At 33.5% G+C, this 26,030-nt stretch overlaps 2 protein-coding genes across 2 annotated transcripts in view; both read right to left on the bottom strand.

Moving 5' to 3' along the window:
- LOC140062001 (uncharacterized) overlaps positions 1–13,322 on the bottom strand; it is a 62,524-nt gene extending 49,202 nt beyond the window's left edge. The window contains exons 1-5 of the mRNA XM_072108041.1: positions 13,230–13,322; positions 9,933–10,110; positions 5,044–5,180; positions 4,274–4,472; positions 3,945–4,028 (exon numbers count right to left, since the gene is read on the bottom strand). Coding sequence (XP_071964142.1) covers positions 3,945–4,028; positions 4,274–4,472; positions 5,044–5,180; positions 9,933–10,109 — 597 coding nt within the window. The 5' untranslated portion in view covers position 10,110; positions 13,230–13,322. The remainder of the gene's footprint in view (positions 1–3,944; positions 4,029–4,273; positions 4,473–5,043; positions 5,181–9,932; positions 10,111–13,229) is intronic.
- Positions 13,323–13,924: 602 nt separating this feature from the next.
- Positions 13,925–26,030, bottom strand: LOC140062241 (E3 ubiquitin-protein ligase parkin-like). Its single transcript, XM_072108370.1, has 10 exons — positions 25,653–26,030; positions 23,761–23,908; positions 22,745–22,863; positions 20,872–20,955; positions 20,473–20,588; positions 18,796–18,932; positions 17,837–17,898; positions 17,002–17,151; positions 16,548–16,746; positions 13,925–14,689 (listed from the first exon to the last, which is right to left on the bottom strand). The coding sequence occupies exons 1-10, from the start codon at positions 26,028–26,030 to the stop codon at positions 14,562–14,564; spliced, it is 1,521 nt and encodes a 506-aa protein (XP_071964471.1). The 3' UTR covers positions 13,925–14,561.

Below are 26,030 nucleotides of genomic sequence, written 5' to 3'. Positions count from 1 at the left end.
GATGGAGTAAGAGCAGTTTTCTGTTTGGGTTCATGCCTATTACTTGCTCCTGGCAAGATGAATTGTAAAATGTACTTTATGAACTTTTGCCGAATAAATATTATTATTATTATTATTATTAAACTAAAGAGGGGAACTTCTTTTCGAAATGAATTCTGTACATTTTGTGAATATCTATACTACAATAGGATTTTTTTGACATTATTTGCCAATTTCACAGATTTGTGATGAAAATACAATTTAAACTGTAAAATAAATGTATGATATAAACTTCTATAAAACCTGCATCACAAGTTATCTGGCATTAAATCATGATGTTCATTTAATATTTAAATAGTCTCGAAAAGAAGCCCATACTATATTGAAAAGATCAATGAGCTTTTATGGTAGTTTTTTTGTTTGTTTTAATGTTATATTATTCATCCTCAATTGAGGAAATTCAGATAGGGCCTCTAGTTTAGACCAAATCAGTTACAGTGCAGTGCCTAACACTTTAGATTGACTAGGTTCTTTAAAGTGCACAAAAACTTCTAATTATAATTTTTTATCCAAAAAATAAGCAGAACTATATGGTCAAATGGGAGCCTTAACCTGGGGAAACTTTATGGCTCCAGTTTGCAGCACCGCAGTTTAACTTTGCAAGTTAACAAGTGTATGTGAAAAGTAAAAAATTAATAAATATCCTTTTAATGTATTATAAAGGATTGAGTTTTATTGAATTCCATAATACAATAAATGCATTATTTGAAAATGCCTATTGTTATATTCATAACAAGAATACTATTTGTTTGCTTTAACAAATACAGTACCATTGTGTGTCTATTATGGCATAACAACAATGTTTTAGTGGGTAGAATTATCAAAGCATCTGTAGTATCTATATATAAATTTACGTAAGGGCAAAAATCGGAATATCAAGCGTAACTTCTACTGGTTTTAACCACTGAATGTAACCCTGTTTACTAATTAAGATTATTAATTGAGTTAGATAATTAGTTATTGACGATTAAAACGTATTTAGGTTCAACGATTTGTCCCAAATATGGGTTTGTATACACTGTCTAATAGATGTGTCGATGCTGAAAAATACCCGCACACCATAATACGAGGATGCTTTGCATTTACCTACAATAATTGTTTTTAATAGCCGAAGACTGGTTAAACAGCTCGAGTACAGCATCATAACATTGAAGACCATTTACAAGATTTAATATATGTTTATACTTGACGATAAATGGAACATTCCGATCTCTCAGTCTGTCAATATATTTATGTGGTAAAACACAAGTAGCTCCCTTACATAAACCATTATTACCAAATCCAAAATTTAAATAGCCGCCATCTTGGAATCCTGATAAAGTAAGTAGTGCGGAATTACAAAATTCAGCAAAAGTAACTTTAATAAAATTTAAATAAAATATTCATAAAACTAAATTTATATTAATAAAATTCCACTAAGGGGTTTACAAAAGATATGCTAATTCACAAATACTGCCGAGATCAGCGTAGGCTAGCACAGTGCTATGGGGCCAGAATTTACCTATTACACTGCTTGAACGAAGGCCATTTCAATATATATTATCCAGATTGTATATAAAAACTAGAAAGTCACTCCCAAGAGTGCATACCTCCACCTACTGTAAAATTCTCCTACTTAAGATTTCTCTGGGAAAAAATATATATATATTTGTATATGTCCTAATGCTGTTTGTGATTTAGGCTAACTTCACTAAAAGCATGTGTATGCGAGTTCGGTGTAATGGTTATGTAACAAGCCTTTCAATTAACAATAGCTTCAGTTGACTAACAATAGAACAGCAACGCGAAAATCAAATGAGTGAATTTGAAAAGAAATAGGTTTTTTAAACTACTCGCATCAAAAAGGTGCACATTAAATCAAATTATGTTTTAAAATTACAAACAAAAATCCTAATCTTCTAAGCTTTATTTATGGTTCAGTTTTTTGCAATTTTGTGTTAGTATTCTTGTATCCTATTATTGCTGAATTTGTTGTAGTTGTGGTTTTTAAATAAACATAATAGAATAAAATTAACCTTCACCGAATTAATTTTCCTGTCCCACATATCTGTCACCTCATTTTTAAGTAATTCTAGCATTTACAGGACGCAATTTTTTTTTTCGTACTTAAGTTGGAGCCCCCTCATGAAACGTCACAAAATAAACATGAATAATTCATCAGTTAAATGTTCTTGTTCCGTGTGCACCCAAGTGTATAGCAAAAAGAATTGATTACTGTACACAACTGCGATACGATTCTAGGCCTATCTCCGCTGTGGTTGCGGCATGTGATGTCATAAAAGAATAGCGGCGTTTTGTGTGGATTGTCGAAATAATCAGCCTTTAGTTTATGGTGTAATAGAATTTATTACTAAAGAATTACATGTTAAAATTATAGTTTCTATTAATACTATTAGGCCTAATTATTAGTCTCTAAACCCATGTCTATTCTAGTAGTAGTGTGTGTGTGTGTGACGTGTGTGTGTTAGGTATGACACAGTCCGAGTAATAAGTCAGCAAAATTAAACAATAAACATTACACCAAAATACATTTTTTATTCTCGTGGGTCTAATCTTTCCATCTCATGTGTTCATATACAGTGCACGCATTTTTAAAGTTCCTTTGAGTAAATGCATATTGTTTGATAATGAAATAGCAGAATTAAAAAAATACAGTACAGAAATTATACACATTCTTTATTCTCGTAGGTCTAATCTTTCTTTGGGCTATGTCCAATTACTACTTATTATTAGTTGAATGTGTCTTGCCTAGCTGTCGATTAGCCTCGACACATTTTGCATAGTGGTGTGTGTGTGAAGAAGAGTGCATGAGCGAAGGCAATCCCGTGAATTGACGTGACCTAGAATCCTAGGCCTAGAAAGAATCGTATTGCAGTTGTAGATTGATTGAATTTGATTGAATTTATTTGGCTCATACTTAAAATATATTTTATGTATGAACCGAATAAATTCAATCAAATTTTCAAACAGACAAATTACAAAAACATCAAATTCAAAGACAAATCCAGAAATATACAAAAAACAGAAGGCGTCAAACAATGGTAACAAAACAAATGAACCAAGGATAATTAGATAAAGTTTCACATTTTCAGTGTAACTTATTTCCAGTCCTTATGTACATTTAGCTGAGACAAAATGTATACATCTTTAATTATATTTATTTTAGCAATATATTAAACGAAAATACATATAGGAAACATTATGTAACATTCTTAAAATATTCTTTGACTTTGTGTTTAAACAGCTTAGTAGAGGTTGTGGCCTTAATACAATCTGGAAGAGAATTCCAGTTTTTTTATTCCGTTGTAATAGAAGCTGGTTTGTCCAACACCATTTAGGCGAGGGATTTGAAAGTTATGTTTTCTAGATCTGGTTTCATGTTTATGGGTGGTACTTAATTTGACAAAATGGGAATACATATATGGGATGGATGTTCCATAATAAATGTTATGTGGAAACAAGCCTCTGGGCTTAAAGGGCCATCCCCTGCTTTCCATGCTTATTTTCTTGTCTAGTCTTGTATTTTTATATTTAATGTTTCTCTTTTTATTTCATTTACATTATACTGTTTTATTTATTTGTACTGTATTTGGAAAGCAATAAATATTACTTACTTACTTACATGTACAAGTTGTAACAATTTTACTCTGTTTGTTACATTCAAATAACCAACAGCATTTAGTTCATATTCATCAACGTGTTGATCGATCAAATACCTCTTTATATTTTTATTATTAATACCAGGGTAGTATATGAGCCAAACACACTTTAAATGTGTTGTCAACCAATATACATTTGTAAGCATTATTATAGTAGTTTTCCCATGCAGCTTGGATATTCCAAAGAATACTTGAATAGGCAAGTCAAGTATTTATAAAATCAAAAATGTTAATACTGTACTATACCTCATTATTTGATACAAGTGACTGGACTGTGTTCTCTTTATCATTTAACATTGCCTTACTTGCAACTAATTCATCTGTTTGAAACTAAACAACAACAAAAACAACAATTAATTTAAATATGGGGTAGTAGCTATTGAATTTATTACAATGGGTGGTTCTAAAATAAGCTTATGCTGGATGGTAGAATTTTGGATATCCAACCCACCTCCATCACAATTATATCCAGGGGTTTAAACTGACACATAATGGTATCTGATCATAATTGTTTTAGGCCCTGTTCAGACTGTCCTTACTCCTTTCTTGTTTGTTGTTCAAGACACTTTTCCTACCTGCAAAGTCTCCTGAGCATCTCTAAGTTTCTCCATCAGCGAAACTCTCCTTTTCTCACTCTCAAACATGGCATCTTTCATATTTTTAAGTGAAAGACCATCAAGCTTAGGAGGTGTTCGGGGAACTATATCTCCTTTAGACATCATCAGAAGAGGGCTGTATCCACCTGGTGACTTTGTTCTGGTAGAGAAGCTGTGGCTGAAAATAAAATATTTCATAGCTAGATCCTTAAGCTCTGTCTACACTATCAAACTAGTTTGACAAAAATAAGTGTGTTGTGTCCAAAATATGGTAGTGATATTACATCATCATGCCCATGGGCACATCACATTTTTTGTCACAAAAAGTTTGACAGTGTAGACAGAGCTTTACACACTGACCAATCAAAAGTGTTGTTAATTTACAATTAATCATCATAACATAATAAGTACTGTATACAGTCCAAGATGACTAAAGTTGTGTAAAGAAAAGTAAAGTATTTGAAAATCATGGATAATTTTGATGAATTCCAAATTTGTACATGCACAGACGAAATTCTGAATGTGGATGTTGTGTTTTCCTGTTAGGGTAAGCACTGTAGCAGTCAAATTTGCTTCCTTGACTTCTTAGGAAAAAAAACCAATATGGAACTGTCACCCTGAGTAAATAAAAATACTACAGTGCAACAAATTGTTTGTGCCCAAACCATATTGTAGGGCGATAGGATTGAAATAAGATTTTATATTAATAAGATTCCAGAAGATATCTGCTTACAGTACACTGCAGTTACCTTATTCCACTATCTGAATCTAAGCTGGTATGCAAGAGGTCTACATGGCGTGGGATTGGGCTAGTGTAACCAACTCCAATTGGATGCTTCATTGAATCCAATTCAGCCTCTGTCTCTCTTCTCTTTAGCTTTTCTCTCTGTTGAATTAAATAATTATATCACATTTAAAAACTTTGGTCAATGAGGAAATAATTGGTGCATCAACGTGCAGAACCATAAATACATGATGAATGATAAATACATGATGAATGATGAATACACACTTTTTCAAAATAGAATTATATATAGAAAATAGTGAAAAAAGGTGAACTTGTCATTTTGTACTGTAGACGAATTTTAACATTTTGTAGACAAATGTTGTCATATTTTCAACAAAATACTACCTGCATTCTGCACTGAATGTACTGTACAGAATTCATATCTTTGTTTTCCACCAGTTGGGTTGGATTGTTAGTCTCTACACTACAGTAGGTATTTCAGATAAAAGAGGCCTAAGTGAATACCGTATTTAAAAAAGTAACACCAGTTCAAGGAATTTGTAGATAATATCTGGGACAACATCAATGGATTCAAAATTCTCACTCCTGAGGACGATCAAAGCATATTGATCGGAACATCGAGAAACTCAATCGTTTTTTCCAGAACTAACACACAAGGTATACCGCAAACTTTATATCAACATTTCATTTTGTCATGAAAACCTTCCAATATACTGTAGTTTAAAACATTGCAATTTTTTTCTTCTGTGGCGTAAACACCACTTTTATTCATATTTCATATTATCTTTCATGTCATTACATAAAATCATAACATCCTTCATCCGTAACATTTTTAAATTTTCAAATATTATTAGTATTTATACCTTTTTAAATTAATTTTCTTATACTTTTCTATACACTTACAAAAAAAGTTAAGTTAATACAAAGACGTTTGGTCTAAATAATCTTTTTGTTTCCAAAAATCGTACATTTTTACATATTTACTTTCATTACAAATGATCATTATCATCTATCTCATTTTAAAATATTTTACACAAGAACAATTTTCCCTTTGTGAGTTTTTCATTTTTATTTATTTTTTCATTTTAGAATCCTACTGTAATTATACTATTTATTTATAAATTATATACAAGATAAAAAACGAATAAAAACCATATAAATCAGCATCTATAACTCGTAACACAGTAATTTCTTTTCTGATAAAATCGTATCAAATTTTTATGCTATAAATGTGCAAATATAATCTACTAGATTATCTCCCGTACCTACTGTACATGTACAGTAGTATTAATTTAATGATTATATTACTGTGGTTAAACTTAAAAAGATACTGAGCATTTTCCTCAAAAATTTCTGAATAAATTATATTATTTATTTTATATTACTGTATTTAACTAAAAAATGATTTTCAATTTCTCCACATTTGTCACACCTTTTCGTAATAGTATAGACACTCCGCTACTATGTGAATTACCTATAGGCATGGAGATTTCTCCATGCCTATACTATGGATCGCTTCACCTACCCAAACAAAATTTGATTTATTAAGTATGTCATTTGTATGGGTTTCTGACATACAGTACAGTAGACATACTGTATATCCGCTTTTTGATCTTTTACCCATTGGAACAATTTACAGTATGTTGCTTATATATTTCTAGCTCCTCTAACGTTTAGTGTTATACAATGTAATCATAAGATTAGAATAAAGAGCTTCACAAGGAAATTAATATAGAATACATAATATTAAGAATCTATTCGTTTTAATTTAAAATTGTTAATGATTTTTAGCACTATAAAACAGTAATTGACTCACTTTATTTTTAATTGCTAGTCAATAACTAAAGATTGACAAGAAAATTGTTGGTGAACTCAAAGAAATTCTGCACGTTTGATCTTCGCTCATGCACAAAATTAAGTGACGGTGCATGATAAATACGACAGGGAAAATATTGATTTGGAAACTGTTATCTCTGGCACTTAGATAATTACTTTAAAAACATCATTAAATATTCATAAAGAGAAGATAATTAAAATATGTTTCCACTTGAATACTTAAAACAATTTCCAGATCTTCACTTCACTTCTTTAAGGGTTAAAGTTTGCTATTATTAATAATTAGCCTTAACTTAGAAATATTATAGTGAAATAACTCTATGACCTTAACAGTAGTTTAATAGTTGTTTGAGTTTATACTTTGATTAATTTAGTTTAATTTGAAAGAAGAATAAATACTGTTTACTTTTACTACTGTATACCACGGTAGGCCTACAGTATAATAAATACTTCAATTAAAACCAAAAAATTAGAATTTATTTATAATTCGTTAGATGCCGTACTGTGATGTACTTTATTTTACTTTATACCATGGAGAAATAATGGGTAGGGGTTAGATTCGAGTCAAAGGAAACAGCGGGTACTTAACCAACAGGATGCCCCAAGCAGTGCAAGCTCGGTGGTCTGAACGCCAGGCTAGTGATCTGGAGTTACTTGCTAATTTTAATTAAATTTAAATTACGTCAGAGTAGGGAAAACATCTGACCAATTACTCAACACCCTGATGCAAAGTAGTTACAAAAATTAGAATCCTATTAATTTATAGACCGGCTTTAGACCAAGTTGTGTAAGGGTATTTGGCTTGATAATCAAGCAGTACTGTACCTCAACTTGTGTGAATTTCTCCTGTCATCAATTTCTTCTGTTTCATTATCAATGAGTCCTATTGACTAGAAAGGATCGATGTGTGCTGTCCATTGAATATATGTATCAATATTGAAAGTGTCCAGAAAGAATGAGAAGCTATTTTACTGTCACATTCTATTTGACGCTTCATCGTCTTCATTGATTTAATACGGGATGGCCCATTCATGCATTTAAGGAACAATAGCACTTTTACAAACAATCAGGAGACAAATGATTACACTATACTGCTGTAGTTATAAAAAAACTAGGGTGGGTGACAAATTGCTGGAAATATCTAAACAATTTTTGGGTGGCGACAAAAAGTTGACAAAATATTTTAAAAACAGATTCTTATTGACAAAGACTATGAGCAAAGGTCTATAAAACAAATTCCTATAAGAAGTGAAACATGCACAATTTAAAATCATTTGTTTTCAAAGTTTTATGAAACAGAATGAAGTTAAATGGGTAATCTATTCTTAAGCCTGGTTTCCATAAAATCGCTACACGACAGAGCGTAGCGATTCTATGGAAACGCTAGAATTTATCGGGGATCTAGTACGCGAGCGCTATATTCTTTGGTACGCGTACGATTCATGTTCAGTTGAACATGGTTGAACTTTGCCGATTTGACTGCGATGAATTGGGGACCCTTCCCGATTGCGTCGGCGACATCTGCGCGTGTAGCGATTTTAATGGAAACGCTGTATCGATTTTAATGGAAACCAGGCTTTAGGGCTAAACTTGGTTCGCACTTTGCAACAACATACTGTATAGGCACAACGCTAGCTAAAGTTACTTAACAAATCACAAGTAAAAGGTCTGAACATTCATTGTGCCATGCTTGGTCAAATCACTTACAGCTCGTTTACGTGATATGATATCATCATGTCCATATCATGGACACATCACATTCTTATAAAGTTTGATACTGTAGACAGAGCTTTACATGTACAGTGAGTATGTTCAATTTTTTATTTATGTTTTACTGTATGTATACAGTATATTACTACTGTACAGTACACATTATGATTTATGTTCATAATTATTATATTTAGCAAATTAATGTTGATAATTGACATTGATAATGAAACAATACATAAAATACTTTTATTTTAATTATACATATGTACTGTACATACAGGTAATATTTAGCTAGTACTACAGTATAGTTTTATTTTGATTAATGGATTCCTTATTCAAATACAGTATAATGCAATTTAACATTTAATTATTTTTTATTTATAGTTTCAATAATACCGTAGGATGTGATTTTCTCAGTAGCCAGTTGCTTTCCAGGTGTCTTACGTAATTCTGACAAAATTGGGTAGTCATCTTTGTCCGCCATATAACCGTCAACCAACTCTTTGTATTGTTCGGTATCCTACAGTACACCCGCCCTTGTTATTTTGAACCAATTTTGTGTCTTTTACTGACAATTAATGCAATTTTTATTTTGTTTTGCTAATAATAGTTATAGAAATAAAAGTTATAAAAAAAAGTTGTTAAAAATCGCAAACTGTTCGTTTTAATTCAATATATATTATTATATTTAATTAAACAACTATTACATTACAGTCATTATTATAATTACTACAAACAATAGTGTACTGTAATCTTATGTGATCATTTAACAATATAGTGTAAAAAAAACATTTTTTTTTTTAAAGTAAACCATTATTACATTAGCGTATGTACAGATTTTGCTGAATTCCTAGTGACAGTGTTGTATTTATTCCATGTTAATGTATGTCATCAACCCGCTTGTCAGCGGCGCTGAGTTGCAATATTGCAGAGTCATGGAGTAGAGAAATATTTTGTGCTCTGCTGTTGCGCGCTATGGCAGTACATACATGGCTAGAGATGGCTAGACAGTTTCGGGAAACAGTAACTGGCTTTTTGGATGAATTGTTTTTAATTATATCATTTGTGAATGTTAAAAAGTATTTTATACTAAACAACAACCAATACAGGCGACCCTGCTCAGTCAGGCCTAATTTTCCGTTTTCGTTTGAAAATGAATCTGATTGCGAAGAATAAACAAAATCAGACTCGGTTAGCGAGGTCACGGCTCAGTAATTCGCACTGGTACTGTATACTGTACAGCTTGCCTTGATACTTTGTATAAATGTTCCAATAGTGCCTTTAGAAAGCATACAATGTGTTAAAAAATGTCTCTGTGCATAAACTATTCCTCACAGAACTTACCCTTAACTCATCCCTTAGCTGTGTTGAAGTCATAAGCTCAAAATTATCCAGATGTGTCCTACGAGATACACTCTCATCTTGCTGCAAATATAAGGGCATGCTTGTGTTTGGCTCAGAAAATCCACGGTTATGACGCCTAGCAACAGATGATGATGATAATGATTCTAACCTTTTCATTCTAGCAATAAAACAAAAATGAAAATAAAAATAACTGTATTATTTACCGAATACGCTTTACTACTGTGTTTTTTTACTCATTGCTTGATTGTTTTTGTTTGTTTTATGCGATGAATAAAGAGATTTATGTTATGTACTATTCTACTGTGGGACTAAAAGGTAACAACGTAAAACCAAGTCAGTAGTGTATGAGTAAGATTTGATTAAGATTTCAGTGCAATGATTATTATCTTAAAATCCCTGAATCTGCACACATATCACATATCATATAGAAATTGAAAATTGACAGGAAACCGATTGAAGAAAACTAAATGTCTAAACGACGTAACGCAAGTAGAAATCATACAGTACAGTAGTACAGGTGTTTGACAGGAAACTGGTGACTGAAGCTTCCGTCTGTTCCGTCGATATTTGGCGGTTCGACAGGAAACCAGTGAATTTCTGGATGAACATTTCTTACAATGCGATAACGATAACGAAAGTTAACTTCAAGTTAACTTTCGTAAGCGTAAGCCCAAGGATCGTAAGAAACAGCCAATCAGTGATGAAGCTTTCAAAGGTAAAAATACAGTACAAAGAGGCAATCAGGAAGTATTGTAATAGGAATCCATTATAAAACAATATGTAGGCCTAAATAAAGCACAATGTTACCCACAAACACCAATAGGATAAAATGCAATGCAACAAATACTAAAATATCAAAAAAAAGGTTAAAAAACATGGTAAAATATAAAATGGTTAGAATGTCATTTTAGAAGAATTTCACCTGACATAGTTTACATTCAAAAGCGTTTTGCTTTACTTATACAGTAATGATAAATTGAAAACAGGATTAATTAAAATAATATCAAATTAATAAAGACAACCCCTTAGTTTATTTATGGCCTTAATTTTGCACACCATCACCACCATATTTTTAAGACCGTACCATTTGGCAGCAGTCTGCCCAGACCGATTTTATCCAGGACAGGTATATCTATTTATGAAATCAATTAATTTCCAATTTGTCTATGACTAGACTTGCTCCAAGTCTGTACAGTATATTGTCTTTTTTATGTAATTTCCACATGCCGTCGTTTTGATTTTTGTCTGAAAATACAGTGCTGAATGTACGATCGAGACTGATCAACTGTTGAAATATAAAATCGTATTGCCAAGTTGTTTTGTTTATTAATTGTCTAGGCCTCCTCCGTAGGCCACTCAATCCGTACGTAGGCCTATGACCTGCCATAAAACGTCAATAAGGTACATACCACCAACAGAGCTACACTACCACACAGGAGGACAGGGTTTGGGTGGGAATTAAATAATCTCCGCATAACAAATCCATTCAATGTTTGATTTGCGGAGAAGCTAGCCTATCGTTATCAAGAAGAGTTTTCATGTTCTTGGAGAAAATCCCATAAAATGTTTACCAGACTACTAGGCATATAAAATCATTTCTAGCCTTCCGAAACTTTCATCATGTAAAAAGTACACACGTGTGTACATCTCCACACATTGTCTAAACGTAACATAGCGCATGCGCATCATCTTAGTTGTAGTGAGTCTTTGAAATTCTAAAATATGAATATTAAAACAGCGTACGAGTGAGTAGCCAATCACATGCGGATGAAACTAGTCAACTGGATAATCTATGCACCAAGAATTCTTGGTGTCAAACCATGTGACTTGTGCGTGTTTCCCCAGATGGAGTATCCAAACTCAAGTAATACCCGTATGAAACGCCATATGTGCAAAAATATTTATAGACAAAATTTAGACAAATATTAATTAATATTAAGACAAAACTCCGTCTGGAGCCCAGACTATCTATGCTCGAGATATTATTTAGATCACTGAGGTATATAAACCTACAGTACATCTTATGATGAATTTGTCGATTTTTATTCTTAAAAGTTAACGAAAACCATGTACCTGTATAAACAGTAACATTTTAGTTAGTATTGACAAAATATATTGAAATTGAACGCATTCCACTGACTTTTTACTTTTAGCCCTACAGTATATCATATTATAGTTGAAACGTCAATATTGAACATGGAGTATGTGAAATTCACAAACCGTGTGTGAGAAACACGTCTGTTACAATGCATCAATTTAAAGGATTTATTCGTTACTTTTTCTGTGATTCTCCATCGTAAAAGTAGTTATGAGGTCTAATTCGAAGGTGTGGTATTCAGGATAAAGTTCCTTAACAAATTTGGAGTCGAAATAAAAGACAGGTGTGAAACTGAACTAGGCCTAGCGCCGAAAAGATAATACTGTAGCTTTATACAGCAGTACGAGTACCTTCTTCTTTCGCCCCACCTGTTAACTGAGCGTGACTGGCATGCAGCCATACATGACCTGCACGTACTGTAGGAAGACTTCCAGGTACACCAGCAGTGTGATGGGTTAACAGTGCATATCGGCCGCCAGTCATTTCGGCCGCCGGTTATGGAACGCCCAAAATCATGAAACGCCAAAAAGGACAAAATATGTATTGTTTATTTCGGCCGCAAAAATCGTCAATTGTTAATGTATGGAACGCCTTAATTGTCAAAAAGGGCACGTACGTATACATGTGCCTATTGCCTGAATAGACGTGCGTATTCAAACAGCAAGCAATCAACAAAAACGATCATAGTTCATACATTTTGATTTACATGGAGCTGCGCTATCAATATTTTACTATCATTCGCCGGCTTCTTCCTGGGCCCTCCCCCACCCCCCACAACAACCACTATGAAATAAAGTAAGTCGTGTAGAAATACTTTAGTTAAAACTACTAAACAGTAAACTAATCCCTCCATAAGTCATAAATTGGCTGTGTGATAATACATTCAGGCGATAGGCACGTATACACCCTTTTTGACAATTAAGGCGTGCCATACGTTATTAACCGAAATGAACAATACATATTTTGTCTTTTTTGGCGTTTCATGATTTTGGGCGTTCCATAACCGGCGGCCGAAATGACTGGCGCCGAAATGATCAGACACTTTGTGCGCCTCTCCCACCGAAGTATTTTGGCCTATAAATATGGTAGGCCCCTTTGATTGTCGATAATCACTACTACTAGCCTAGTTAGGCCCTACTACTACTAGTAATCTATTATTAGCATAAAATTATAAATACCTTGGTTGTACGTAGAGGCTACGACTTTTAGCACTCTGTAATCATCATAAATGAACGATTTATTTACTTCCGAAAACAACAACAAACTGTTCCTTTCTCAACTTTTCTTTTAGAAAGCTTGGCTTCACCATTGGAAACATGATAGAGGGCGCTATTTTACTTCCAACCATCCAAAGATAGTTTTTGTTTTTCCATGGGTTAAGTTCCCATCGAGGTAAGTACTATTAATTAGAGATCTACAGTATAAAACAAATCTTTGGGTTGATACGATCTATATAATTCTATACTAAAAAAAAAGAACAAAATATAACAATATTTCACAATATTTATTACCAAAAAAAAACACATTGTCTTATTTTGCCATAAAAACCTCAAATAATAATATAACTAATATTATTATATATAACTAATAATAACAATAACTAATTTCGTTTTTGTAGGACCAAACCTAAACTTTCTACTCTGTTAAATCTAATGTGAATTAAAATTTAGCAAACGAAAAAATATTTTACCATAACCTCTGGACTAACCTACACTGAAATAATTATTTTGAGAGGAGACACACAAAAGTTTTTTTTATAAATCAACTAATAAATATATTACTATGTATCTATATCATTTCAGTGAATAAATATACATTTTACAGTAGAGATTCTCTTTAAAATTTATAATTTGTTTAATAATAATATATATATATATAAATAATAGTTTGTGGTTGCTGAAAAAGAATATTTTTACAAACAACAAAATATATTATTTAGGAAAAAAAACTGAATGTAAAACTTCTTTGTCAGTTTAACCATTATAAAATAACTTCCCCTTCATTACTGCTCGTCTCTGTAAATTGGCCTTGCAGATTAACATAATTCTGACCGGAATAAAGATTGTCATTTGTGAATGTGATTGTCGGGTCTAGTCTGATGACTGACCCAAGAACACATCAGCTGATGTAATGTTGTTCGATTTATATATACTCTTATACAATCAAAAGATTGTCCCAAAGCGCTGAGAAAAAACACTGAACCGTCCTTTAATGTGCAATACCACTCGATGTAGGAAATCATTTGTCCACAACTCTATTCATGTTTCCAACTCAACATTTCAAAGATAGTTGTTTTTATTCCTTCTGTAAACTTGTTTATTACTGTATATAGTTTTAATGTATTGTATTGATATTTTTAATGTTTTATATAGTGGAATCATACAATTTTTTTCTTTTGTCCAATCAGCAGTGAGCATTGACACCAAATTGCTTGATGTGAAAGCACACTTAACACTTTTCCTCAGGGTGCTGGATCAAATCAAGGCGCAATGTGAGCAGCTTCAGACAGATCATAAAAAGAAAGGTTCTTCTCCAAACCAGTGTAACGCCATGCAGTCATTGTTCCAAGCTACACCACACAACCAACACCATCCATATCTACAGTTAACTCTTGGACATTGCATATGCATACAACCACCTATAACACGAAATAGAAAAAAATAATCATGAATATGGTGGTCTATAGGAAATGGTACTGTAGTTACAGTAAATATCACAGCTTATAGCTTATAAATACTAGCAAGTATACCTGCCCCACGACGGTTTTAAATGCAGTTTAAAACATCATTTATCAGATTCATATGCCCCCTATATCCTCAGGATTAGTTTACACAACTTTTAGCTTGATCAGAGCAATTTTTAACTTTACATCCCTGTTCCCTCTATGACTCCCTTCTCCGAGATCCACCATAGCTTACAAAGTCAGTTGAAACTTGATAAACAATTTATATAATTAGCGAGTGAGCGGCCGAGCGGTTAAGACAGTGGAACCATAATCCATAGTCATAACATCGACAAGGGTTCGAGGCTCACTCGCTCCATGGTTCTAGTGGTAGAACAGGTCTTCTCGGATAAGGACTATAAACCAGTATGCATATTGCTCGTGTGCACTTAAAGAACCTAGTACAACTTTCGAGACGAGTAGGAGGATACCCCGGTGTACTAGTTCACACACACACACACTGTCGTGGACAGACGTAATGGCGCCATAGTTGGCTGCTGATGACACGATGTGACCCTTAGGAGAGAAGAATGTTATTGAAAAGGTAACATCTAAGTCCACAGCGCTCTGATCTTCATGAAATAGCGATATATAAATGTCGCATAACATTATATATAATTACGATTTATAAAACAAGATTCATCACACGCTCTATCCTTAGGATTACTTTGTAAACTAAATGGTACGCTCGCGTACCATCTAGGTCGTGCCCACAGATGGTTCTCAAATACATAGTAATATCAACGTAAAAAACTGTCAATTTCAAATGTACATACCGCAGGAATATAAAACATTTATTCATTCATTCATTTACAGAGGAATGAATAAATAGACAAGATGATTTATGTAGTCAGCTAAAATTAGCACTATAGGAATTACTTTCGAAAGACAAACTTGTCACAAAATGAGTTCAAATGTTTGAGTTAAATTTAAACAAACCCAATTTGTGTTTTGTATGTAACATTAGGGTTGAGAGATGAGGAAGAGGATGGGTGCAAAGAAATGTCCTTAATACAAATACGAATAAAACTAAATACTTCCTATAAAAACATACGTCCTTGCGTTATTAACTGGAAATTGTAAAATTGAACACAGAGCAAATGAATACAAACACGATGTAATCTGTATCCAAATATAATTGCCATCATGAGAATTTTTTTTTTTAAATGAAAACTAAACTTTAGACTTGAATTGTCTGTATTGCATGGTATCGGCCTGCAAAATTCCTTTCTCATTCTTTTATGATGGGGTGGTATCTTCATATTCATAATATTTTCTTACAACAATGTCTTGCAATTAAGGAATTATATTTTTTGTACACTACTACATACATCTACATCTATCAGTTTTCAGCTATTAAAAACAATTATCGTAGAATGAGATAGGTAATGCGAAGCATCCTCCAATTATTGTGTGCGGGTATTTTTCAAGATGGCCATCCATTAGACAGTGTATACCGTGATTGAAAAACACCCTATTTGGGGCAAATTGTTGAACCTAAATTTGTTTTAATCGTCATTAACTAATTATCTAACTCAACCTAATTAGTGAACAGGGTTATGTTAGGTGGTTAATATCAGAATGCCGAACATATGAACCCGCTCTATATACAATCGACTGAAAATTCTAGAAGTAACACGCAATTTACCAAATTTTGCCCTTACGTAAATTTATATATAGATGATGCACCCATGATTCACCTCTCTCGGGGGTCGTATATTGTGTCATACAATTGAAAAGTGCATAGGAAGGGGCCAGGAGCTGTGATACTAACCATTTTTTTCAACTGGTGCTTTGCAATTAGGACATGGTTTAGTAGTAGCATGAATGGTTGTTCTGGACGCATTGTCCCACCTCGCTCTTTCGGCTCTGGCCAAGTCAACCAGGTAGCCATCTACTTGTGATGGTATATTTTCATTGTTTGTGCAAACACCATCATGGTATGATAGTCTGCAAGAACGGCAGAAAACAAACTGAAAACAAATTTGTACAAATATCATGAGTATATAAATGACATACTTTATCATAGCATAGAAAGGTTATTTCGTACATAAAGTGTGAACAGCTCTGTAGTCTATCAGTAAACAAGTATGGTGTGCCACTCATGCCTTTACTACAATAACTATAACTATTTTAAAGAAGTATGTCTATTTATGTATAAAGTTTGGTTTATGAAAAAGATTTTTATAAAATAACTTCCATTATTATCAGGTGTATATTTGACTTACGCCACATCCAATATCACCATGCTGTATACATTTAAGTCTTCGAATATCTTCATCTACAAATATTGCAGAGCCGCACCCTGGAGCGGGGCACAATACACCTCCATTTTGCAGTACACACTCTTCGGTGGCAAATGACTGGTATTTATTGTACTGTGGGACAATATAAAATATTAGGTCAGGTGGGATGAAATTTATTGCAACCAGGTGGCTTATATTTTTCCATATTTCCAATTAAATGTATGTTTTACATTTTATCTATCATCAAAAATTAGATTGTATTGCTCAATTTTAAGTTAGATAAATCGTGTATGATACTACCAAACTTTTGGAGTTAAAATAACTATAGTGAGGCATTTGATAAATAGGCAAACTCCCTTAAAATGTGACATGTTTCAAGAAACTATTCTCATAGCACAGACAAGGTGGTTTTGATGCACTCAAAGAAGATGTGTAATCTCACTAGAAATAAGGTACTTCCTTTTCTATTGAAGATGTTTTAATTTATCTTTCGTATTTTCATCTCAATGAAGAGCAGGACGACGCCTTAAAATTACGTCTCAGACATTTCATTGTACCACATAAAATTTGCAAATCTGAAATTTACACATGCTTTGAAATTATACATCGTAATATGTTCAATCATATAAATGACCCTATCTTTTTTGGGTAGGTTAAAATAGAATATCTCACACCTAGCGCACCCTTTTGTCAATCGTAAGGTGGTTTTAAAATGAAGAGATGTTTACTCTTGAATAGAGTACAAGGCAAGGATATACTGTATGCATAATACAAGTGGTAATAAGAAACGTTCCTCTGAAAAGAAGGAGAAATTTACCTCATCGTGTCCAAGAACCCTAAAGTGGTGTGTTTCTTCTATCAGAGAATTTTCACAGCCAACTGAGAAAAGAAGATAACTATTAACAATAATAATATCCTGAATTTATATGTTGTGAAACCTAAGCGCTGAACATATTACCCCGGTCAATTTTGTGATCAAATGGAAACATATTCCCACAATGCAACTAGTAATCAGCAGACCTAATCAGGTACCCCCATTTGTACACCTGGGGGTGGAGAGAGGCAAATGTGAAGTGTCTTGCCTAAGGATTTAAGCATTGCTACAAGCATCGGATTCAAACAAACGATCAGGCACACTGCATCGCACACAGACATAGATATATAAAATAAAGTAGCCCTTGTTTATCAGGGTATATTGTACACAGATAAACATTACACATTCTAAACATTCATTGGCTGTTGCAGAGAATCAATTTTAAAATGTGGCTATTTATCTTCAAATCTCTCACCGGCTTTTATTTCACAATGTTTTCCACATACTCCTAAGAGGTCTTTGTGATCTAGTTTTAAACGGTCCCTACTTATTTTGGATTTTTTTTTTTTCTTAGGCTTTTTCTTTATTTGAAACGGTTTATGAATCTCTATCAGTCAGACAACTTCAATTGCTTATTTTAAGACTGCTTTGAAAACTCAAGTTAAAGTTTTTGAATAGTCCGCTATTTATTATCACTATTTTTAAATTGCAGTTGGACTTGATATGTAAAACAGAATAAGATATTTCAAAGCAAACTAAGGCATTTAAGTGGGGTTTTAGAGGACATTTTTCCACTACTATCAAGTATTAACAGAAGCCCCAAAAAAGCCCTTACAGAGGTAGATGATGAGCTTAGATTACTGTACATACTTCACCAGAACAATGTTTTTCCATGCCTTGTATCTGACTGTATCTGTATGTCTTACACCAAGTGAGGTCAGTAGTTTTTACCTATTGCTTACCTGGACAAGGAAGTGAGTAGCCTATTTCATTGTGTTGGATAAATTGACGTTCATTCAATTTTGTATGGCAGTATAGTTTAAAGCATTCTAAGCAGATCACGTGACTTGATTCACAAGAAAACACCAGTACAGGGTCACTACAATAATATGAAAATGATATTTATAGTCAATCAATCGTTCGATAGTGAATTGAAAGTATATATTGTACTAAATTTGTTTACGAAACACAAACCAACTTGGTTGGCATTTAATATAGTCACTGACATTACCGATCATCTACCCATTTTCATGACAACACACTTGTCATTAAATACTAACACACAAGCTCCAATTACAAAACAAAAAATAATTAATGATACAACATTAAATAACTTGCTTATTGCTATTTCTAATGAGGATTGGGGTGAACTATATTTATGCACAGATACCAATACATCATATAACCTATTTATTAAAAAACTATCCAATCTCATAGATAATAACATACCTACAAAAAGTAATAAGCCAAATGGTAATACAAAGAAAAAACCATGGATCACAACAGGAATTTTGATTTCAATAAAAAAGAAAAATAAAACTTTATAAAAAATACCTTAAAAACCCAACACAATTATTAAAAATATATATAAAAAGTACAAAAATAAATTAACTCATTTAATTAGAATTCGGAAAAAACAATATTATTCCAAAAAACTGGATGCAGCTCGACACGATTCAAAGCAAACATGGAAAGTTTTAAATGAAGTTCTAAATAGATAGACTCAGAAAACGTAATCGTACTTCTACTAGTTTTACTGTGTCATGTGTGGGACCCAAATTGTGGAATGACTTGAATTACGAACTACAAAGTACCAAATCAATATATATATTTAAATCATTGTTTAAAGAACATTTATTATCATTTTACAAATAATTTTAAAAATAATACTTGTTGCAGGATTTAGCTTTTTTTATTATTTATGTTTTAGTTTTTTAGGCTAGTTAGGGACATAGGGGGACACAACTAATCAAGCTCTTTTGAGTTTTTATGTGTTTCCTTTTCATCTTTTTTATGTTCTCATATATTGTTGTTGTATATTTTCATGATTGAGGATGAATAAAGAATATTTGAATAATATTTGCTTATATTTTTGCTTATATTTTTACAAAGCCACTAAATTGTTTGGTAGTTATATTTTATTTTGCAGGTAAGTTACAAAAAAATGGGTCAAAGAGCAGAGGGGTGGGTTTATAACAGAGGGATAGGCTTTAATAGTGCGGCGAGCTTATAAGAGAAGGCTGAGCTTTTAAGAAAGTTAAGCTAGAGGTAAGCAGAGAAGGATAGCCGCTATTCAGGTGATAAACTCAGAGCACAGGAGAATATAAATAAGATAAATACAATAAAAAGACGAAGAGGGCTAACAGAGTAGAGGGATATTAAGCAGATGGATGGGCTTATAACAGAGGGGTGGGCTTTACAGAGTAGGTGTATAATCACATCAGATAATTATATACTTATATCAATGAAAAATTGATTGCAATGTTTCCACTTTTTTCCCAAATTTTTCAACTTAGCCCCGCCTTGTTAAAAATAGAGCAGTCAATTTTTCAACTCCTGAAATATTTTCACAATTCAATGAACATTTATTACTTGTATACCATTGATATGACTAATGATACTGAATCCATTATACGTACTACACATGATCACAGGTAAGGCATGGTATTTCTCTTGTGTTTGTTTTCACTAAGTGTAGAGCTGGAACGCGACCCCCTTCACTGCCTTGATGGTTTGCACACTTGAAATAGAATTCCTATAAATAGTAATAATAATATACAGTACACTGTATAAAACAAGTTCAGTAACAACTTTACAACTACTTGAGATGCTAATTGGTGTATGTTAATTTGTTAAATTTAATGTCACCTCTGTAGTTTGAATATGTTCAATATAAAGTTACTAATCAAAAAATGTTGTTGTAATGTTGTTTAATAATTTGTATTCAATAATTTATTAAGCAACTTAGTTTTACAAAACTATAGGGTAGAAAAAACTGAAAATGGGAATATTGCAAAGTTAAGCAATTTTAAACTCACTGATTTATCTCCATTACAACCATCTAATTGACAACATCCTTGAATCTTTCCTGGGGTTAGAACATCTTCCCAACATGTGACGTCCTAAAATCAAGAAAGACCTAGATTAGGTGAAAGGTAGACAGAGGACCCAACTTGGAAAACTTGAATATTGGGTAAACTTTAAAAAGCACCACAAAAACAATAAAGGGCGCCATAATTTTTTTTAAATATATTAATATAGAGAGGCCACAATCAACATATCTTGCATCAGCTAGGAGTGTAAACGGAACATACGTCAATATATTGTGTTTTGACAAAAAGGTCTTCAAGTAGTGAAGTTGAAAATATATGTTTATATTTTGTACATTATTGTTAAAACATTGTTAAATTGTATGTGTGCAAGGCCCCTGGGATGAACAACCATTGTATGTGTGCAAGGCCCCTGGGATGAACAACCATTGTATGTGTGCAAGGCCCCTGGGATGAACAACCATTGTATGTGTGCAAGGCCCCTGGGATGAACAACCATTGTATGTGTGCAAGGCCCCTGGGATGAACAACCATTGTATGTGTGCAAGGCCCCTGGGATGAACAACTATTGTATGTGTGCAAGGCCCCTGGGATGAACAACCATTGTATGTGTGCAAGGCCCCAGGGATGAACAACCATTGTGTGTGTGCAAGGCCCCTGGGATGAACAAACATTGTATGTGTGCAAGGCCCCTGGGATGAACAACCATTGTATGTGTGCAAGGCCCCTGGGATGAACAACCATTGTATGTGTGCAAGGCCCCTGGGATGAACAACCATTGTATGTGTGCAAGGCCCCAGGGATGAACAACCATTGTATGTGTGCAAGGCCCCTGGGATGAACAACCATTGTATGTGTGCAAGGCCCCTGGGATGAACAACCATTGTATGTGTGCAAGGCCCCAGGGATGAACAACCATTGTATGTGTGCAAGGCCCCTGGGATGAACAACTATTGTATGTGTGCAAGGCCCCTGGGATGAACAACCATTGTATGTGTGCAAGGCCCCTGGGATGAACAACCATTGTATGTGTGCAAGACCCAAGGGATGAACAACCATTGTATGTGTGCAAGGCCACAGGGATGAACAACCATGTGTTGATCTGGCCCTCTGCAGTTTAAAAAAGTTGAATTGAATTAATACAAGACCATGTTTTGTAATTTATCTGAACAATGTGACCAGCTTTGCTGGCCATACGAAACGAGCTTGTAGTGAATAAATATGAAGTCATCTTTCTTTGTTCATCTCGTTTTGTTTTATTTATATTATTGGGCTCTACCACCATGTATTGAGCACTCTATCCAGGTGATATGAATTTATCTATATTTATATATAAACAAATCAGGCACAGAACAGGCCTTCTTTTTAGTAGCTTTTAATATTACTCCTACAGGTCATTAAAGCCAAATGGCCACAATTTCCTAAGAATCACTCCCAAATACTTTTAAGACATTGATACTTTGTACACAAAGTATCTTATGTACTTTATGTTTTTTTTTATTTATTCACTCTTGGAATGCCGTTTTAGTTTATTGTGGTTTCAAACAATATAATATAAAAAAACATAAATGTGAATTTGTTTATATAGTTATCTTTAGCAATTTGCCTAAATACCATATATCCTCAGGTATAATCCCACTTTGGGTCTAATCCCACTTTATATCTGATTTCACAAACAGGCATACAGTATCCCTGGGTGTAGTTCCAGTCTCTCTATCCAGCGATGAGTTTTTACAAGAAATGCATTATTATATTTTCCATGAACCAGGTTTTCCTCAGGTATAGTCCCAAGAACCACAAGATATACGATAAAATTTAAAAACAAAAAAAGCAAGTTTATTGAATAAAAGAATTACAGCACCTGTAAAACTGTAAATGCTCCTTGTTTACATTTCTGACAACAAACTCTAAGCTTTCCCTGCGTGACTCTGCTGCATGGTTCTTTACAAAATACATAAAAGCATGGTTTCTTCCTCAAATCTGAAAGATTTAAATCAAATGAAAAACATGTTATTCAGTTTAATGTGGCCCAGGAATGCCAAAATGTTGGGCTTATGTACCTGAAAAACTGAAAGCATCTCAACTCAAGTGAATTTAGTTGTGCAAGACTTTTCAAGCAACTTAACCGAACTAGTGTGCAATTGCTTATGTCGACAATAGAACTGATTGAACTAGTCATGGATACCATGCGCAAGGCACAATTTGGAGTTAAATAGGAACCTGTGTGTACTTATCAATAGTGAACAAGTGACTACTAGTCATGGTTTCTCAAACCGCATACATGACACGATTCAGTTTTGGAAAAAGTAGAAAATGCTCACAGCAATTCAACTGTGTTTATACTTTGACATCAGTTGCTCAAAGCACTTTTTTCGGGTGAAAGTTAACCAGAATATGATGAAATTGTACATTTGAGAATCTTATGCTGTAAAAACCTTTGCTCTTGGGCAAGATTAAAAACCACCAGCCTACCAAGGATGACCATTGAGCTTGGGCTAATGGCTAGGGTTACATTCAAGCTCAGGTAAGTAGTAGGTACTGCAATAATAACACATTTATACTGTAAAATACTAACTTACTGTAGTACAATTACCGTAATTGATTGATGCAAAAATCAGTTACTACATCATAGTACATCTTTAAAAATTCTACTGCCAAGGAGACTTGGTCACATGTTCAGACACGGTTCCTGTGTCATCGGCAATTCAAATCGAACATCGATGTTTTGTTTCCACGGATGTGTTCCAATCGATATGTGCATAGACGCATGAAAACAAAACATTGACATGGACTGGAACCGTGCAAGAACATGTGTGAAAGATCCTTTAAAGATGGTATTGATAGTATTACAAGCATTCAGAAGCAACAATACAGTACCCTCATTAAATGATGTCGCTGCTTCTAAATCTGAAAGCCTAGATAAAAGTGATGAGTAGGCTGGTCTATTGTGGTCATCCCTTTGTGCTTCATCTGTTTTCACATCAACAACTATGTGAATCATACTTCCATCAGGGATTTCACAGTCCTATGCAAATGGAACGAATCAATTTTTATGAAAAATGCACTGTAACTTTACTTAAATCTGAAGCCTACCACAACCATGGTTAAAAATATAATAGGAAATATGCACATTAGTGTGCCTGGAATATAAGGCATATAGACATACCAGTGGTTGTCTGTCAATGTTTAAACTTTAAAATTTCCGATACTGTATTTAAAAATGAGGGTACGTTTATTGTATAATATAAAAATAACGCTTAAAAAAGAACGACGTTACAACTCCATCATGGGGTCATTATCAAGTCCAATGAATGAAATTTAAAATAACAACTAATTAAATAACACAAGCCAAGGGTCAAAGTTTAAATAAGAAAAGACCTATTGTCTTGCATCCTGTCAAAAAGAAAAGAGTCACTTTGTTTATTCAGACTAGGTTTTAATTGTCTGATATATAACATTTCATAGATAAGACAGTCAAATTTGTTTTTGCATTTCCTAAGTATACTAAAACATGAATTAATTTTACTTGGATTAACAATCACATTATGATCCTTTAAATGCTGTCCTATTAAGCATCTACTGTGTTCAACAATGCGTTGGTAGAGGTGTCGGCCTGTATATCCAACATAACTTGTATTTAACAAGGCCATATAGATGGCTGCAGTCACATGCTTAGTGTTTACCGACCGACCGACCAACCTACCAACTGACCGAAATTACTGAACATGTTTAAAAATGTTGAAATGTTTAAAAACAGTTATATTTTTTTAATTTACACGTGCGTAGCCTGTCACTTTTGACGTGCTCGTATAACGTAATTTCGAGTTGAAAAGTAAGTCAAGAAAACAGAAATCGGGCAAAAATAGTGCGCAACAACATTTAACGCGCAGTGCGCGCGCAAAAATCTGCGCACTCATGGCAATTTTGTAAACGCTTATAATTGCCTGAAACGTACTCTTATTTCATCGAAAAAATAAATTTTTAAAATTTTAAGCGCGCGTACGCATGCGCTACGCACGTAATTGTATTGCCATATGATGAATTATGCCCTGAAATTTATGAGTACCAAATTTTATTTAATTGTGATTCATAGTTGTGAAGATATGATTACAAACGTGATTTCGTTAAATCGTGCGTAGACCGCGTAATTTTTTATTGCGCACCGTGAAAACATAACCACATCAGTTCCTGGCCATAAGGAATATACAGTGAAAAATTGACTTAGCTAGAAACTGATATCAAGATAAGGTCAGAAAGCGATAAAACGCATAGTGATACCGGACAGACCGACCGACCGACCGACCGACATAGTGAACTATACAGTCGCTTCCACGCGACTAAAAACTTTGTTATAATATTGTACATTGCATTAAAACACTTGAATAAAATTACTACATTCAATTTTTCAAATATAATTGCCATTTCTATGGCAAAATATACAATAAATAAATACATTAATTATTCTCAATCCTTTCTCACTGAAAGTTGGTACTGTGGTTATTATTCATATTGTAACATGATGATGTCGGCAATATTGTGAATAGTTATTTGCCTGCAGTTAATGAACAACTTAATCTCTTGAATGTCCAAGAGCATGCAAAACGGAATTGCAGTACGTACACACGCATATAAACGATGACGTCATTAAGAGTGCAATAGTTATTTATTAATATTATTATTACTAGTTTCTACCCAGGCCCTGGCACGGCTTAATGACAGTATTATTTTATTAAAATCAAGATAAATACGATCATCCTATCAAATTATACCTTAATATTCAAAGAATTTAGTAATTCCACTCCTGCAAAAATAACTTTGATAGAATTGTGTTTATTCAAGTCTAGGCCTAGGCCTAGGTGGAATGTCTCGTGGCTCACTTCATTCAGGGGTCCTACAGAGTCAATTTTTGGGGTTTGGGTAGGCCTAGCCTCAGCAGGCCCACTTCCAAGTTTAGCAACGATTGCCTTCTTTAATTCTAAGACAGTCCATTTTTCGTCTACAGTTAACAATATTTTATCTCTACCATTAAGCATTATAAACACTTCAAACATATTTCTATAATTTAACACCACTAAGGTAGTAAATTGATACAGTATCGCACTGCGAACGACAACGGATAACAATAAAATGTCGAATGTCGGCCACAT

Source organism: Antedon mediterranea, chromosome 11 (genome assembly GCF_964355755.1).
Source record: "Antedon mediterranea chromosome 11, ecAntMedi1.1, whole genome shotgun sequence".
Lineage (NCBI taxonomy): Eukaryota > Metazoa > Echinodermata > Crinoidea > Comatulida > Antedonidae > Antedon > Antedon mediterranea.
This window is presented reverse-complemented; position numbering and strand designations above follow the sequence as displayed.